Below are 14,086 nucleotides of genomic sequence, written 5' to 3'. Positions count from 1 at the left end.
ATCGCCCCCAGAGAAACCAGACTTCATGTTTGACTTCATCTAATAGCTGACTTGTCACTGATACCTGCAATATGGTCATACGGTTGATGATGATATGACAATGCAATGCTGTCCTCAATGCTTTGGGAGCTCTTGCTCCCCAATATTAATGTAGTACCTACCCTTCCCCCTCTCCAACCAGAAAATCAGTAGCTGGATAAGAACCTTAACTCTCCAGTTATTCTGCTGAGAGCCTGAGGAAAGGAGTGGTTCTGTTAGACAAAAGATGTCAAGAAAAGGACAAGGTCCTACCAGTAAGATATCCTGGCCAGAGGGAGGACTGGCTGATTCAGAACAGAGTCATGAAAGACACAGGGATATTCTGGAGCCGAAATGGCTAAGAGAAGGCTGACTACCATGTACAGTGGGAACCCCAGTATTTCTCACTCACTGATAATTGGAAAAGGGGATTTTTAAAAAACTTTCCTTATACTCATGAGAATCCTTAGATAGAAGCGGCACTTTGTCTTTAGGGCATTCTGTCCCTTTGTTTTCTGGTGAGACACAAATTTCACGAGCACTTTTCCTTCCACAGATGGAAGCAAGTCCCTGGTCCTTGTTACTGGGTTTGCTCTGAACTCTGTCAGTAACCAGACATCAGAGCTTCAGGCTGTGGCTTGTTTAATGATGTAAAAGTATCTTCAAGTTGGTGGCAGGGTGCACTGAAGCACATAATGTAATGTAGATAAAGGTTCTGTTTGCTTTGGCAGAGGAGGGGAGCAGGAAGGTGGAGACCAAGGTTGGGACCACGATGTTGAAATTGAGAAGACATGAGGGTGCGTGGTAGACATGGATACATGGGGGCAGTCCAGGGGCTAAGGAGAGGTGGGCCCAGGACTTCTGGTTTGGAGGAATAACAGTGCATCCTGGGACAGTGACAGCTGATATTCATCAGCTTTCCTGGATGAATGGCTCCTTTCCCTCTCTGCAATTCCCCTGCGTTAGCCTCAAGCCTTGTGAATGTCTGAAAACAGAAGATGTCAGTGTGTTGAATCTTGGAGATAAGGAGGAGCCTGTACCTGGCTTTCATGAGCCATGCAACATGTGATAACTGTGTTAGTGGACCAGAGACGCCCGGGAAGACATCCGTTCAGAAAGAACAAGTAGCAACAATCCATCTGGGAAGGCCTTATGGGACATGGAGTAGGAAGGAATCTTCCCTTGGGACTATCACCCCATGGGAGGCTTTATCTCTGCCATGCAGGGGGCAGTGTAGGATGCTGCTGGAGGACCAAAGAGAAATCAGGGTGAGTGAAAGCAAAAAGAATAAAGCATTACTTTCCTGCATCTGTATTTCTGGGGCTCCCCAGTAACCTTGATGAGACATGATCAATCACAACAGAGCAGCTAACTCTGAGAAGATTCACGACATGGAACCCCATGGCACACCAGGGTGGCCCAGCCATAGGGATCGATGGTTCCCTAAGAAACTGACCATCTCAGGGCCACTTGCCAAGCAGGCAGCACACACCTTTCAGATGCCAACACAATGAGCCACAATTAGCTCAATTACTTCAGGACTTGAACACTCACAGAAGAAGGTGCTTGCTCCGAAGAGATCAGCAGAGCAAAGACCTGGCCACATGGCAGCGTTGGGCCAGCTGGGGTCAGCAGAGTCTGTAGGGCAGCACCAGACACTCACCTCCTTTTGATGGTGAGCATGACGCCCAGGAGAATGATGATGAACATGAGGAGGCCAGCGATCACACCGGCCATCTTCACGGTGCTGTCTACCTGCTTCTCTGGCTCCACGGTGTTAGAATTCTGAGTGGAGGCACCTTCAAGGGGAAAGAAGAAGAAAGCTGTGGAAAAGGCTCACACATACGACCAGAAAACAATTATAATGACAACAGGTTCCACTTACTGAGCGCTGACTATGTGCCAGGCACTGTGTTAAGAGCATGACACACATTGTCCCTTGTACTCTTTTTGAGGATCAATCCTTTGTGATATTGGATTATACCTCCCCCTTTTTGAGGTGCAGAGAAATGAAGTGAAAGTCCCAAGTTTGCACAACTGCTGTGACAGGGAATCCCTATCCTTTGGTGAGGTCAAGTGGAGCGTTTCATCCCTCACACTGATTTGTCCCTCGAATCAAACCATGGATCTATTTACAGTTTTATTCTTGGGTTCATGAAATCATCCCAAACCCAACTTTATTCTTTCTGGTAAATGGTGAAAACAAGAGCTTTGTGTTAAGGTAACATGATTAAAATCACTCAAATTTTAAAGGTAAAAGCATAAAGTTTTTGTTTTGCCTTCTATGAAACAAATGGTGTGTCAGAAATTTGGTGCATTAAAGCTAATTTCCTGGGGTTCAGAAAACACTTCTATGTGACTAACTCCATTTCTGGAATTTAATGCCAATGTTATGTGCTCTGCCAGGTACAAACTCTCTGATTCGGTTCCAGGTAGCCAAAAAATACCTCAGCCTGGCCTCTTCAGGCAATGTGCCGGGGATCAGAGGCCACTTCTCATTGTAGACACCTACAGGAACACTTCTGGAGAGTGGTCCACGGGTTACTAGCACCCTGAGTGAATTCCTTCCTGCTGCCGTTCATATTCCCCAGCACCACATTTGTGTGCAGCAGCTTAAGTCCAAAGACTCCTCTGCCTGGCACATCCCTACTTCCCAGTTTCTGCCACTTCAGCACCAGCTCATCCTTCATCACCATCTGCGTCTCCTCTGGTTGCCTGTGCCCCTGGGAGAGTGCCTCTCTCTCTCTACTAAATCCTAAGTCTCTGTAACACTTTGCACATACCTCAATATACTGATATTATTAGCTATTTGTTTCTCCATCTGTCTCCTCCAGTGCTCTGCCAGCACCTTGGGGGGGAGATTATGCCTCCTTTATCTTTGTTTCCTCATGGTAGTACCGAGCCAGGCTTGTACTAGGTGTTCTCTTAATGTTTGCGGTTGTTCGACGTTTAGCTGAAGGGAAGACACTGCTGCCCACACACATTTGTTCTCATGGAACCAAACTGAATTTCTCCTTTTTCAGCCACGTGCTCACAGAACTCAGTTGAACTGAAGGAAAGCTAATGCCCATAAGCTACGATTCTGATTCCCCAAGCCCACTGATGTTTAAGAACAGCCCTTCAGCACAAGGATGCATCCCCTCTTCTTGTTTAAGAGTGTCAAGTGTTTCCCCCATCAGAGCACATTCCCCAAACTCTCTTGTAACTGGGACAAGTCTCCCCCGTGGGAACGGCAAGTCTTCAAGAACAGGGAGTGTGGCTCTCAGCTCTCTAATGTCAGTGTCTCACACAGGCTGCCCTCCTCCTGTCGGCTTACACGTGACTGAAGGATATAAAGATGTTTGTTTGCTTCATTCATCTGCTACTGAGCACCCATGTACTGTGTGCCAAACAATGCTGTCTATGGGATGAGAGATCCTTCTCTTGGATGGACTTACGGGTCAGAGATTTTATTCAGTTCCCTTAATCAGCTAAAGGCAAGACCAGCTCATCAAATCCCAGGGCTGCCTGAGCAAGCTCTGCCTATCTCTGCCTCAGTGAGTTCATGGCGGAGTTAGCCAACCACCTCTTTGGCAGGGCTGGTCTCATATTCCAGAATGGGGGCTAGTTCCAAGGAACCATACATAGCCCCCATTTCCTAGTTTGGAGTCATGCTTTCTGAGATAAGGCTAGTCTACTGTGTGCCAAACATAAAGGAAGCTGAACACCTCAGATGACAATTTCTTCAATTGTGTCAGTCTTTTTGTTTGGATTTGAAGGAAGGAAGTTGGCTCGGGAGCATTCACTGGCATAGCTGATCTCGCCTGCTGTGAGATCCTATTCTAGAGACTGGGGGTACAAAGGCAAAAGAGCCCTGGAGAGGATGTTATTACCCTAGGAACACTGTTACTGGCTTGGCTTAAAGAGATTCACACTTCATTCCTTCAGTAAATGATCACAAGCACAGGCATTCAGTGACACAGTGGTGAGTGAAACAGGCACAGTCCCTGCCCTCAAGGAGCCTACTGTGAGTGATGGGTGGGACTCAGGAGACGGAATTAATGAACTGAGAATCAATAATAGTAAGCTTGCAAATCTGTTAACAATGAGAAAAGAGAGGCACATGGCACTCGGGAAGCACACAATAGGGAAGTGAATCATTCCTGGGAAGACATGGGCAGAGAACACAAGAGGAGCAAGTGGGAGCTGTGGAAGGAACAGCACTGGCTAAGGCTGTGTGATGGGGCAAGGAGACTGGCGCACTTGAGAAATGAAAGAAATAGAGAATAACGTGGGCAAGAAAGCAAGGAGAGCATGATGAGAGGGAAGCTAAAGAGGCAGCAGGGGCCCATCCACACAGGGCATCAGAAGCTACAATGAAAGCTTTTGTTCTTTACCCCATGAAATGCAGGGAGCCATTTAAGTGTTGTTCATGCAGCAATAATATGGTCAGATTTACTTTTCCGACTTATCATTCCAGCTTCAGTGTGGAGCCAAAGTGACTTGGAGAGACAAATTTTGAAACCATTGCAGGCATCCATGTGGGAGATGATAGCTGTTTGGATTTAGGAGATGGTGATGGCAATAAAAGAGATAATTACTGAAATGCATATAAATAAAACCTGCTGCTGGGATGGATGCAGAGAGTGAGGGGCAAAGAACTGTGGAGGATGACCACAACTTTTTGGTTTTCATAACAAGGTGGGTGATGGTGCTGTTTATGAGCTCAAGAAACAATGGGCAAAGTATAGCTGTAGAGAGAGAATGGGTGTGTTTGGGGCAATCTGAGCTGGAGATCTACTCTAGAAAAGGAGGCAGTTAAAAGTGCAGGTCTGGAGCTCTGGAAAGAAGTCTGAGCTGGAGGTAAAAATGTGTGATTTATGCATACAGATAGATGGTATCTGCAGCTCGGGGTTGATGGAGACACCCAGGGAAAGAATAAAGAGTAAAAGGAGAAGGAGGCTTAGAGAGAGAGTAGAGAGTCTACAGCACTTAGTGAGTGGGTAGACAATGATATGCCTGCACAGGAGGCAGAGGAGGAGTGGCCAGACAGTTAATAAAACAACCCAGGAGTGTAGAGTGCCCTAGAGCCAAGAGAAGAGTGTTTCAAGAAGGAAGGAGTAATCAGCTGTGTCAAACACTGCTCCTAGGATAGAATCAAGCTCCATCCAAAGGAAAGTGAAGGTGTTGGATATGTGTTAGAAACCCTTTCCCAACTAAGTTCCAAGACGTCCCTAGATTTAAGTGGTGACCATGAACCAACAATGGAACATACTTGAACCAGGGAATCTATCTGGAAAGGCCAGCCAGTGGTTTAGAGAGATTCAGTGAGCTCAGCCAACAGGCATCAGGGCTGAAATCACAAACTCTATACAGGAAGTGATGAGGAGGAGTTATACTTGGCTGGCCCAACCAGACTCCAGGTACAGGGACAGGAACAAGCCCTGGGACGTGGCCAACCCAATGTCCACTTTAGCACCCTTTCAAGGGCATTTGCTTGAGTCACTGTGGAACTGTACCTCTGTTGAAAAAGTAAGCATGCCAACAGCACTTAAAGGTGGGTGGTACAGGTACAGAGGAAATGTCTCTGGGACTGAAGGCCAGAGAGCATTCCCATGTGGCTCCTTCATCTGAGAGGAAGAAAAGAGGGACAGAGACAGAGCATGGGCTAGCCCTGCGCCTGGTGCAGAGTCAGACGAATCTACATGAGGCCTTACATATAAGTTCTCAACAAAGCAGATGAGACCCTATGATAAGACTTATGGGGAAGCACATAAGGGTTGGCTCATGGTGGGGTCTCCTAGCAATACAATGGGCTGTCTCAGGCAGGCACTGAGCTCATCATCAAACAGAAGCTCAATTACTACTACTTAAAAAAAATCAACTTAAGGGGCACCTGGGTGACTCAGTCAGTTAAGCATCTGACTCTTGATTTTGGCTCAGATCATAATCTCACACCTTTGTGAGATGAAGCCCCGCATTGGGCTTTAAGCAGACAGCATGGAGCTTGCTTGAGATTCTCTCTCTCCCCCTTTCTCTTTGCCCCTCCCCTGCACATACTCTCTTTCTAAATAAATAAATAAGTAAATAAATAAAGAAAATGTTAGCTTAAATGTACTGATCTATTACTGGGTGCCAAGTAATGTGCCCAACACTTTTCATACATGAAGTCATTGAAACTTCTAAAAACTCAGGAGGTACTAGTTTTGTTTCCCCTTTTATATAGATTAAGAAACTTCACAGAAGGGTTAAATGACTTGTCCAAGGCCATATAACTAGTGAGTTTCAGAGATGGGACTTTGTGTACAGGGCTCACCCCCTTATCACTATAATGAACTGTCCTTGACAGAGGTGTAGTTAAGGACATGCCAGGACTTGGTCCACAAAGAAGTTTGGCTATCTGACTCACTGGCCAGAAATCCAGAGGAATTTTTCAGAGGAAGAACTTGAAGCAACATGGGAGGTGTGTTACTTTTGCTCTAAGCCACCCTTTTCATGAGAGTCAAACTTCATATTGTATCAGTCTCCCAGTCCCTTAAAAAGCCCTCTTTCTGGCCTTGGGTACTTTCTATCCACTAAGCAGGGATAAGCCTGGTAACTGAGAGAAGAGGGAGGGACTTGGATGTGTCCTCTTCATCTCTGCCATCCACTGGGAGCCAGCCTGAGAATAGTCCACGTAAATCAGAACCGGCAGCTATGCACCGGGTGGTAAATTTATCCAACTGGAGTAGCTTCAAGCCTCTACCTAAGTCCCTTGTGTGATGTAATCATCAAAAACAATCTTATGAACTCAGCCCACACTGATAGGAAACTACTGTCTCTACATGAGGTTGCATGCCCAACTTTATACCTTAGCCAACCGGGCCCTCTGAGCTCTGAACACTCCCAAAGGCCAAACCTGTCCTCTCAAAGATGTTGCTGCTGCCCTCTGTCCTCTGTCCATGAAATCACTGATGTCTTAGAATCCAGATTCCTCCCAGCTCCAGCTCAGAGTTCACATCTGGCTTTCAGTGTACTACCTACTCACTGCTGCATATGGAAACCTGGTGCCCAAGGAATAGCTCTTGGTCTCTTGAAGTCTTCCCCTCTCCCTCAGTATTTCCTCCATACATAGAGTCCAGTCACCATGCTCCATCTCCCTACCATCTCCTCCCATGCTGCCAAACAACCATCCCAGTTTATATTCCCCAAGGATTCCTGATATCCACCAAGGGCAATTAGCTTTGCTTAACACTGTACTAGTCAGGTCACTCTGGTGAGGCTTATCCAGTTGTTGACTCTACCCTTGGAGAGGGGGCTCCAGGGTAAAGACAGGTCAAGAGCCTTGCCATTCAAAGTGTGATCCAAAGACCAGAAGCATCAGTATCACTTGGGAGCTTATTACAAATGCAGAATCTCAGGCCCCATTCCAGATGTAATCAATCAGCACCTGCATTTTAACAAGGTATGTGGGTTATTCAGTTGCATACTAAAATCAGAGATCATTGACTTTGGAGGAATGGCAGTCAGAATAGGACTTCATGGCCTAGAGAGTGGAAGATTCACATGAGACTTAGTTCTTGCTTTCAAAAAGTTGAAAAGCCACTGTGGATGATGGAATAGATTGATCCCTTTAATTTTAAATTTTTTTTTTTCAACGTTTATTTATTTTTGGGACAGAGAGAGACAGAGCATGAATGGGGGAGGGGCAGAGAGAGAGGGAGACACAGAATCGGAAACAGGCTCCAGGCTCTGAGCCATCAGCCCAGAGCCTGACGCGGGGCTCGAACTCACGGACCGCGAGATCGTGACCTGGCTGAAGTCGGACGCTTAACCGACTGCGCCACCCAGGCGCCCCGATCCCTTTAATTTTAAAAATTGGAGCTAATATCACTGGGTAGAGTGATGGGGGTAAATTAGGGGCCAACACAAAGAAAGGTTTTTATGTGGAATCACTATCCAGCTGAGGCTCAAGCCTGTGATACAGTACTATAATGTAGAGAGGAGCATAAAAGCAGTCATAGTTCCCTAGTCCTATTCCAGAGTTGGCCCTCCTTTGTATCTGCCTACTTTGTCTCTACGTGTTCTCACCTCCCGGGCTTCTGGAATGCTTAACCAAGCCTTCAACACTTCACTGTCATAGGACAGTGACCTTTTTCTTTGCTTATTGACCCTGCTTCCCACCTCAAGTCGGCATCCTTTGATTCCAGTGATACCCATGTCCTGGGTGAGAGACATTCTCCCTGTCATCTTTAGAGACATGAAACTCCCATGGTGTCAACCCCCAAGTCCCCAAGTTACCCACAAAAGCAGGAGAATGTGTCACCAACAATGAAAGACACTATCTGGAAACTTGGTATTCTCCCATCATGTAGAGGGCCTCTACAACCTCTTATAACCCTTCTGAGATTGAGATTCTATGGTTTTATGAGATCAGTCAAAAGCAATAGGTTTCAGATCAGAAATACATGAATTGGCATCCAGATTCCATCCTGACTGGTTGAGTGACCTTGACCAAACCTGTTAACCACCATGTGATTTGATATCCTCATTTGTAAAATACGGAGTAAATGCCAAGTTCACAGGGATTTTCAAAGAATCAAATGTAATAACAGAAGTAAAAAAGTTTGACAAACTCTGAGGAACTGCTCACGCATGGGGCAAAATGATGGCATGGCCTTGGAACTAGTTCCAGGGTTGGTAGGCGGGTGTTTCTATGTCTATAAACTGTGGGTGCACTATGGGTACTGGGGTGACGCTTCCTTGCAACCTGCTGCCTGAGTTCATCTAATCCTTAGGATGAAGGGAGGCGGAGACCCCCAGAGTGATTCACTTAACTCTCCTCCTATAGGCAAGGCCTGTATCAGGCTTACATCTGGATGACTTAATGGCAGCAATAACAAAATGTGGCAACAAGGGATTAACGATTCATTCTCAAAGTGCTCTCACTGGCTACAGGCCCAATTCTATAGCTTTATTTCAGAGAACTTCCCTGTAAAGATATGGAGCAAAAATAGAAGTCTCAGATAAAGAACGTCTAATTGCAATTGACAAAACCAAGTAAATCCCAGTGGATGCATAACCCATGCTGGTGATCATTGCTGATGGTAAAGAAAGGAAGTTGGCTCTCGGGAACACAATTCCTAATAGCCGCAGTCTTTAAAATACACAGTCGCCTCCTAGCTATCTAAGGGCATATTATCCCCAAATCTTACTGTGCTGGCAGTTCACCCCTGTCTACTTAATGACTTCTCTTGTTGGAGAGTTTTTCTGTCTTTACTCTGGCTTTGCACGCATCTGGCACCCAGGAGAGAAAACCTTTCAAACTCTGACTCTCAGCTGCTACCTCAATGCCAGTGAAGGTTTTAAGGATTGCAGACATCTCTGATTATGGGGGGTTTGCCAAGAGGAGGCAACAGGGAAAAGGTGAGAAAGCTGGGCAACTTTCTGGCTCTTCTAAAGTCAGGTATGTACCATATCCCTTCTTGATTTTGCTGGAAGCGAATTCTCAGAATGGTAGGCTATTTTTAAGATGGAATTTAAGTCCAAGATAGGAAAAAAGTTGGTAGGAAAGCATCTGGATACTTCATTAGATTCAAGCCTCCAGACTTTACAAATTGCATCCCAAGGCATTGAGAGCATTTGTAATTGTGATCATGAACTACTTTGGCAGTCTTTGAGGATTGAAATTGTAGCAAACAGGAGGGGTGCGAGAAGCCTGGGGAGAAACAAATGCTGTTGTTGACTTTTTTTTTAATGGGAAAATGTGGATTCCAGATATTTCACAAGAGTAAAGTGTGATGTTGATACAGGAAAAAAAACATACAGACTGGATGATTAAATCACATTTTTTCCCTTACCATTTACTACAGGAAGGAAGAATCACTAGAAATCAGCACAGGCTCTGCATCCACCAGTATCCAACCAGGAAAAGGGAAACGACTCCAAACATTTAAAATGGAACATATTTACTAGAGAATTGACACACAGGGATCAGGAGAAGATGGTGAGGCAACCGAGACAATAGCAACACCAGGAGTCACTACCCAACCTAGACCGGAGACAAAAGGAGGTGGTGGTATCATCAGAGCCCAGAGGTCGGGGTCACCCAAAAGAAGTTAGGATTCTGGAAGATCGCCAGAAGTGGAGTCATGGAGGGGACATGGTCACCGCCAAAGAAGGCGCCTGAAGCCAAGAGGGAAAGGCTTCTCCTTCCTCTTCCTGTGTAATTAATGTCTCCTTACTGGCCAAACCCAGATACCAGTTGACATGCAGCCCAGGAAACACAGCCTGCAGGGGTCACCTGTACATCCCAGGCAGCAAGGGAAGAACAAAGGAGGGATGTGAGGCCAAACAGGCCAAGGGCCACCAAGGGCTTCCTATGAACAAGTGATGATATTCATCGCCACTTTGGAGAGGTGTCTGGGCTTATAATCCAGGAGGAATGCCCAGGACCGTGTGTTAATTTCAGCAAAGTCAAGGCCAAGTTAGAGAAATTGTGGCTGGCTTTCGGGACAGCTAGGTGTTAAACTAGGTTGCTCAGCAGGTACTGCTTACTGGTATTTTGATCTAGAATCTTATCTTGATCAGCCAGATTAAGACGCCTTTGTATATATGCCTGTCCCTGCTGAGTTTGCCACCTGCTGTATCACGCAGCTCCATTTTATACCTGCTTTTCTTGAAATTATCTCCCCTCATGCCCTCTTGCCAACATATCATATTCTAATATGGAAGGGATTGATGAACATGTCATGTGGATCTTGTTATATGGGTCAAATTATACAGACTTTGCTCAAATGATATTTAAACTTGACCTTTTTAACTTAAGTTCACTCATCCTTTTCACTTTCCTTGTATATCAACCACCATCTCTAAGCCCTTAACACACTGAGTTCAGTTTTATTATTAATCTCTGGGCTTTCCCTATAATTCCTTTCTTGATATTTAGCCACCACAGCATCCCATATAATTATACAGGGAGACAAGCCTAGATCAAGTTTAAGTAACTGTTGTCTACTTTATTCCTAATATTCTTTCTCTGGTCTCAAGATGATAATTTTTAAAAATTTCTGACTACCTTCCCCACACCTGGGAATGGTGCCTCCCTCACTAGGTCTGGTTGATAATGGAGCACTTGAGAAGGATTATTCCATCATTCTTCTAAGTGACATCACCTAGGATGTTTCTCAAGTAATAAATAAATTGCTTCAATTCATCATATGACAGTAATTGCTTTTAGCCAAGATTTAACTCTGAGTCAATGTCAAGGAGCTGGAAAACACTACAGAGACACGGGTTTTTCAAAGATAGCTTTAGCCTTGTTGGGGAAAACCATTTAATAAGTACTGAGTTAAGTGTAAAGTAGATACAGATTTCTAATATCCCAGCCTCCCTCCATATCACCCAGCTGGTTCTAAGAGGTTGGAATTGACTTCATCACAGCCTATACAACTAAAACTGCTAAATATTGCTGACAGAGGTTGCCCTCTTTTGCAGCTTTAAATGGAGGTTAGCACCTCGTGAGATGGGAATAGCTTTAATTGATTGTTTGAAAGCACTCCGGCCACTCAAATAAATTGTTCCTCAAATGCTGATTCTGCTTGGTCCTATGCATCTCCTGAATCTGTTTCTGGGTGGGCCTTGCTTCACACAGCAAATGCTCTGTGTAGGTCAAATTCTAATTCAGTCGTGTTACATACAGTAGAAAAGCTGGCTATGTAAAACCCTTATGGTTAATGTCTTCCGGGTGCAGGAGAATTGGTCTTCTGAATTTTTTTTTATGTGTTCAGAATTCTGCATTATAGACTTATTTAAGAGGAGTCATGCCTGATTGATGCCAGACATTGTCAATATTGACACATCCCTTGTAAGGTATCCACATTCCAGGGCTTCACCACTGGTGAGCTGAGAATCCCTTCATACTTCCCTATACCCTCAACTGTTTCTTCGTGTGCCCAGAAGCCCACAGTGTGAGTGCCAAGACCCTAGCCCGTGACCAGAGAAGGGCCACAAGCAATGGCTAGAGCTGGGTGCACTCTGTAGACTGCTACAGTTAAGGTTAAAGACCAAGATGTGGCTGAGGTAGGCATCAAATCTAAAGGAGGCATCAGGAGCCAGCCTGTGTGGGGTTTAGGTCTCTGCCTGTACCTACCCACAGTGAGAGGTCAGCCTATGCCTAGAGTTCTGACAGGACTTTGGCCAGCAGTGATACTTAGCCCATGGAATGGGACTGGATGGAGCCAAGTGACCTCCAAATGGACTAAACCCATTACCCTGATCTCATTAGCACCAACTCAACTCTTGGCCACAGAGAAAAAGTCCTGGACACTGCCTGATGAGTGGTGTTAGGATTATAATGCTGACAGTGAGGACAGCAAGGTGCTGGGCATGTGAGGTAATTAAGAGACAGTCCTGCTGTCTAGGAGCTCATTACCTGGCAGGAGAGAGAAGTCTCCAAGCTGAAAATCAAAGCTATTACAGGTGTATACAGCAAAGGGCATGCATGACTGCTTAGCCAAAGCTAGATTACAAAGTTGGTTTTCACATGTCATCAGTGGTATGGGACATGTCATGGGCTTCCCTGAGACCATCCAGTGGCCTCCTCTCTCCCTTCCCCACCCTGGTTCCCTACGGTCCAGACGAGGCTCGCCCTGCCAACAAGGAAGAAGATGCTGAGCCAGCTCAGTGCCAGCAGGACTGGCTCCCTGCTTGCAGAAATCTGTGCACTGAGCCTGATCCTGAGCCTGGGGGGCTCAAAGCTGCTTAGCTGTGGCAGAGAGGAGCACCCACAGTTTGCACTGGGGATTAAGGGTTTAGTCTGAAGCACAGATGTAAGAGAGGAGAACACACACTCATTGGTGTGCCCTGTGGCCAAGTAGATGGTCCTGTTAGACTTTCCAGGCAGCCAGTGTGAGACAGTGCATGGTCACCCTGAATAGATCGTAGTTCTTCCTGTGGAGTTCAGGGAAGTCTGGGGCAGCTGTGGAACAAGGGAAGCCTTCTCCAGAGCAGTCACTGTAGCGGTGGGCACAAAAGCCCACTGGGATGGTATACAGGCCAAACAAGGTCAGGACACAGAGAATAGGTTACCACAGCCTGAATGGTGAGGCAGAGGTCAAGGCCAGGGTGTGACCAGCAGCAAATGCTAGGACTATTCAAAAGCAGGAGGAAGAACCAAAAAGGAGAGGGTCAGAGCCACAGAACAGAGGCTGGCTGTGAGCCAAACACAGAATACAGCCAACATGGAGGCCCCACAGGTTGGCCAAATAAATTCTCTGGGATGGCAACTCTTGGCCCTGGTCTCATGGAGGTCTGTCCACTGTAAGGGAACAGCCTTGAGGGTGGACTCCTGCCCGTTGCCCAGTGCTCTGGATTCCTGCGTTTCCAAGTGTATTAGTTCTATAGGGCTGTCATGAGAAGTTACCACAATCTGAGTGGCTTAAAGCAACAGAAATGTACTCTCTCACAGTTCTAGAGGGCAGAAGTCCAAAATCAAGATGTCCAGGCTGCCCCTGAGACTGGGTAGAATCCTCCCTTGCCTCCTCTGAACTGCAGGTTTGCTAGGCAATTTCCTCGGCAGCCCACTCCACCTCCGTCACCACAGCATCCTCCATGTGGGTCTGTCTTCACATGATGTTTCCTTCTTGTAAGGACATCAGTCTCATTGAATTAGAGCCTGCCCTCATGACCCATCTTAACTAAGTACATTTGTGAATACCCTCTTTCTGAATAAGATCACTTTCACAGGAACTGGGGTTAGGCCTTCCACATATCTTTTGGGGGAAGACATTGAATCCACAACACCAGGCTAAGCTCGGGCATGTTCTAAGCAGTCTGGGAATGGGCTGGGAATAGGAGGGAGGTCTTAGCATTTAGCTGAGTAAAATGCAATCACTAATAGGGGTTAGGGCCAATTAGATATGGGAAGAGGATAGGACACCCCTGCTTGGTCATGGGCTGAGCAGCGCAGGAGGCTTCAGGAAGGCCACTATGTCTGGCTTTATTTGTCTGAACAGTACAGCAGGGTGTGCTGGGTCAAGGTGTCCCCAAGGCTCTTACTCAGAAACAGAATTCAGTTCTTTCCAACCGACTCTGGCCAAGCTGATCTCTC

General features: G+C 46.1%; 1 protein-coding gene across 1 annotated transcript in view; it reads right to left on the bottom strand.

Annotated features, from left to right (window-relative positions):
- PTPRT (protein tyrosine phosphatase receptor type T) overlaps window positions 1-14,086 on the bottom strand; it is a 934,550-nt gene that overhangs the window by 175,378 nt on the left and 745,086 nt on the right. The window contains exon 18 of the mRNA XM_032592759.1: window positions 1,682-1,817. Within this exon, the coding sequence (XP_032448650.1) occupies window positions 1,682-1,817 (136 nt within the window). The remainder of the gene's footprint in view (window positions 1-1,681; window positions 1,818-14,086) is intronic.

Source organism: Lynx canadensis, chromosome A3 (assembly GCF_007474595.2).
Source record: "Lynx canadensis isolate LIC74 chromosome A3, mLynCan4.pri.v2, whole genome shotgun sequence".
Taxonomy (NCBI): Eukaryota; Metazoa; Chordata; class Mammalia; order Carnivora; family Felidae; genus Lynx; species Lynx canadensis.
This window is presented reverse-complemented; position numbering and strand designations above follow the sequence as displayed.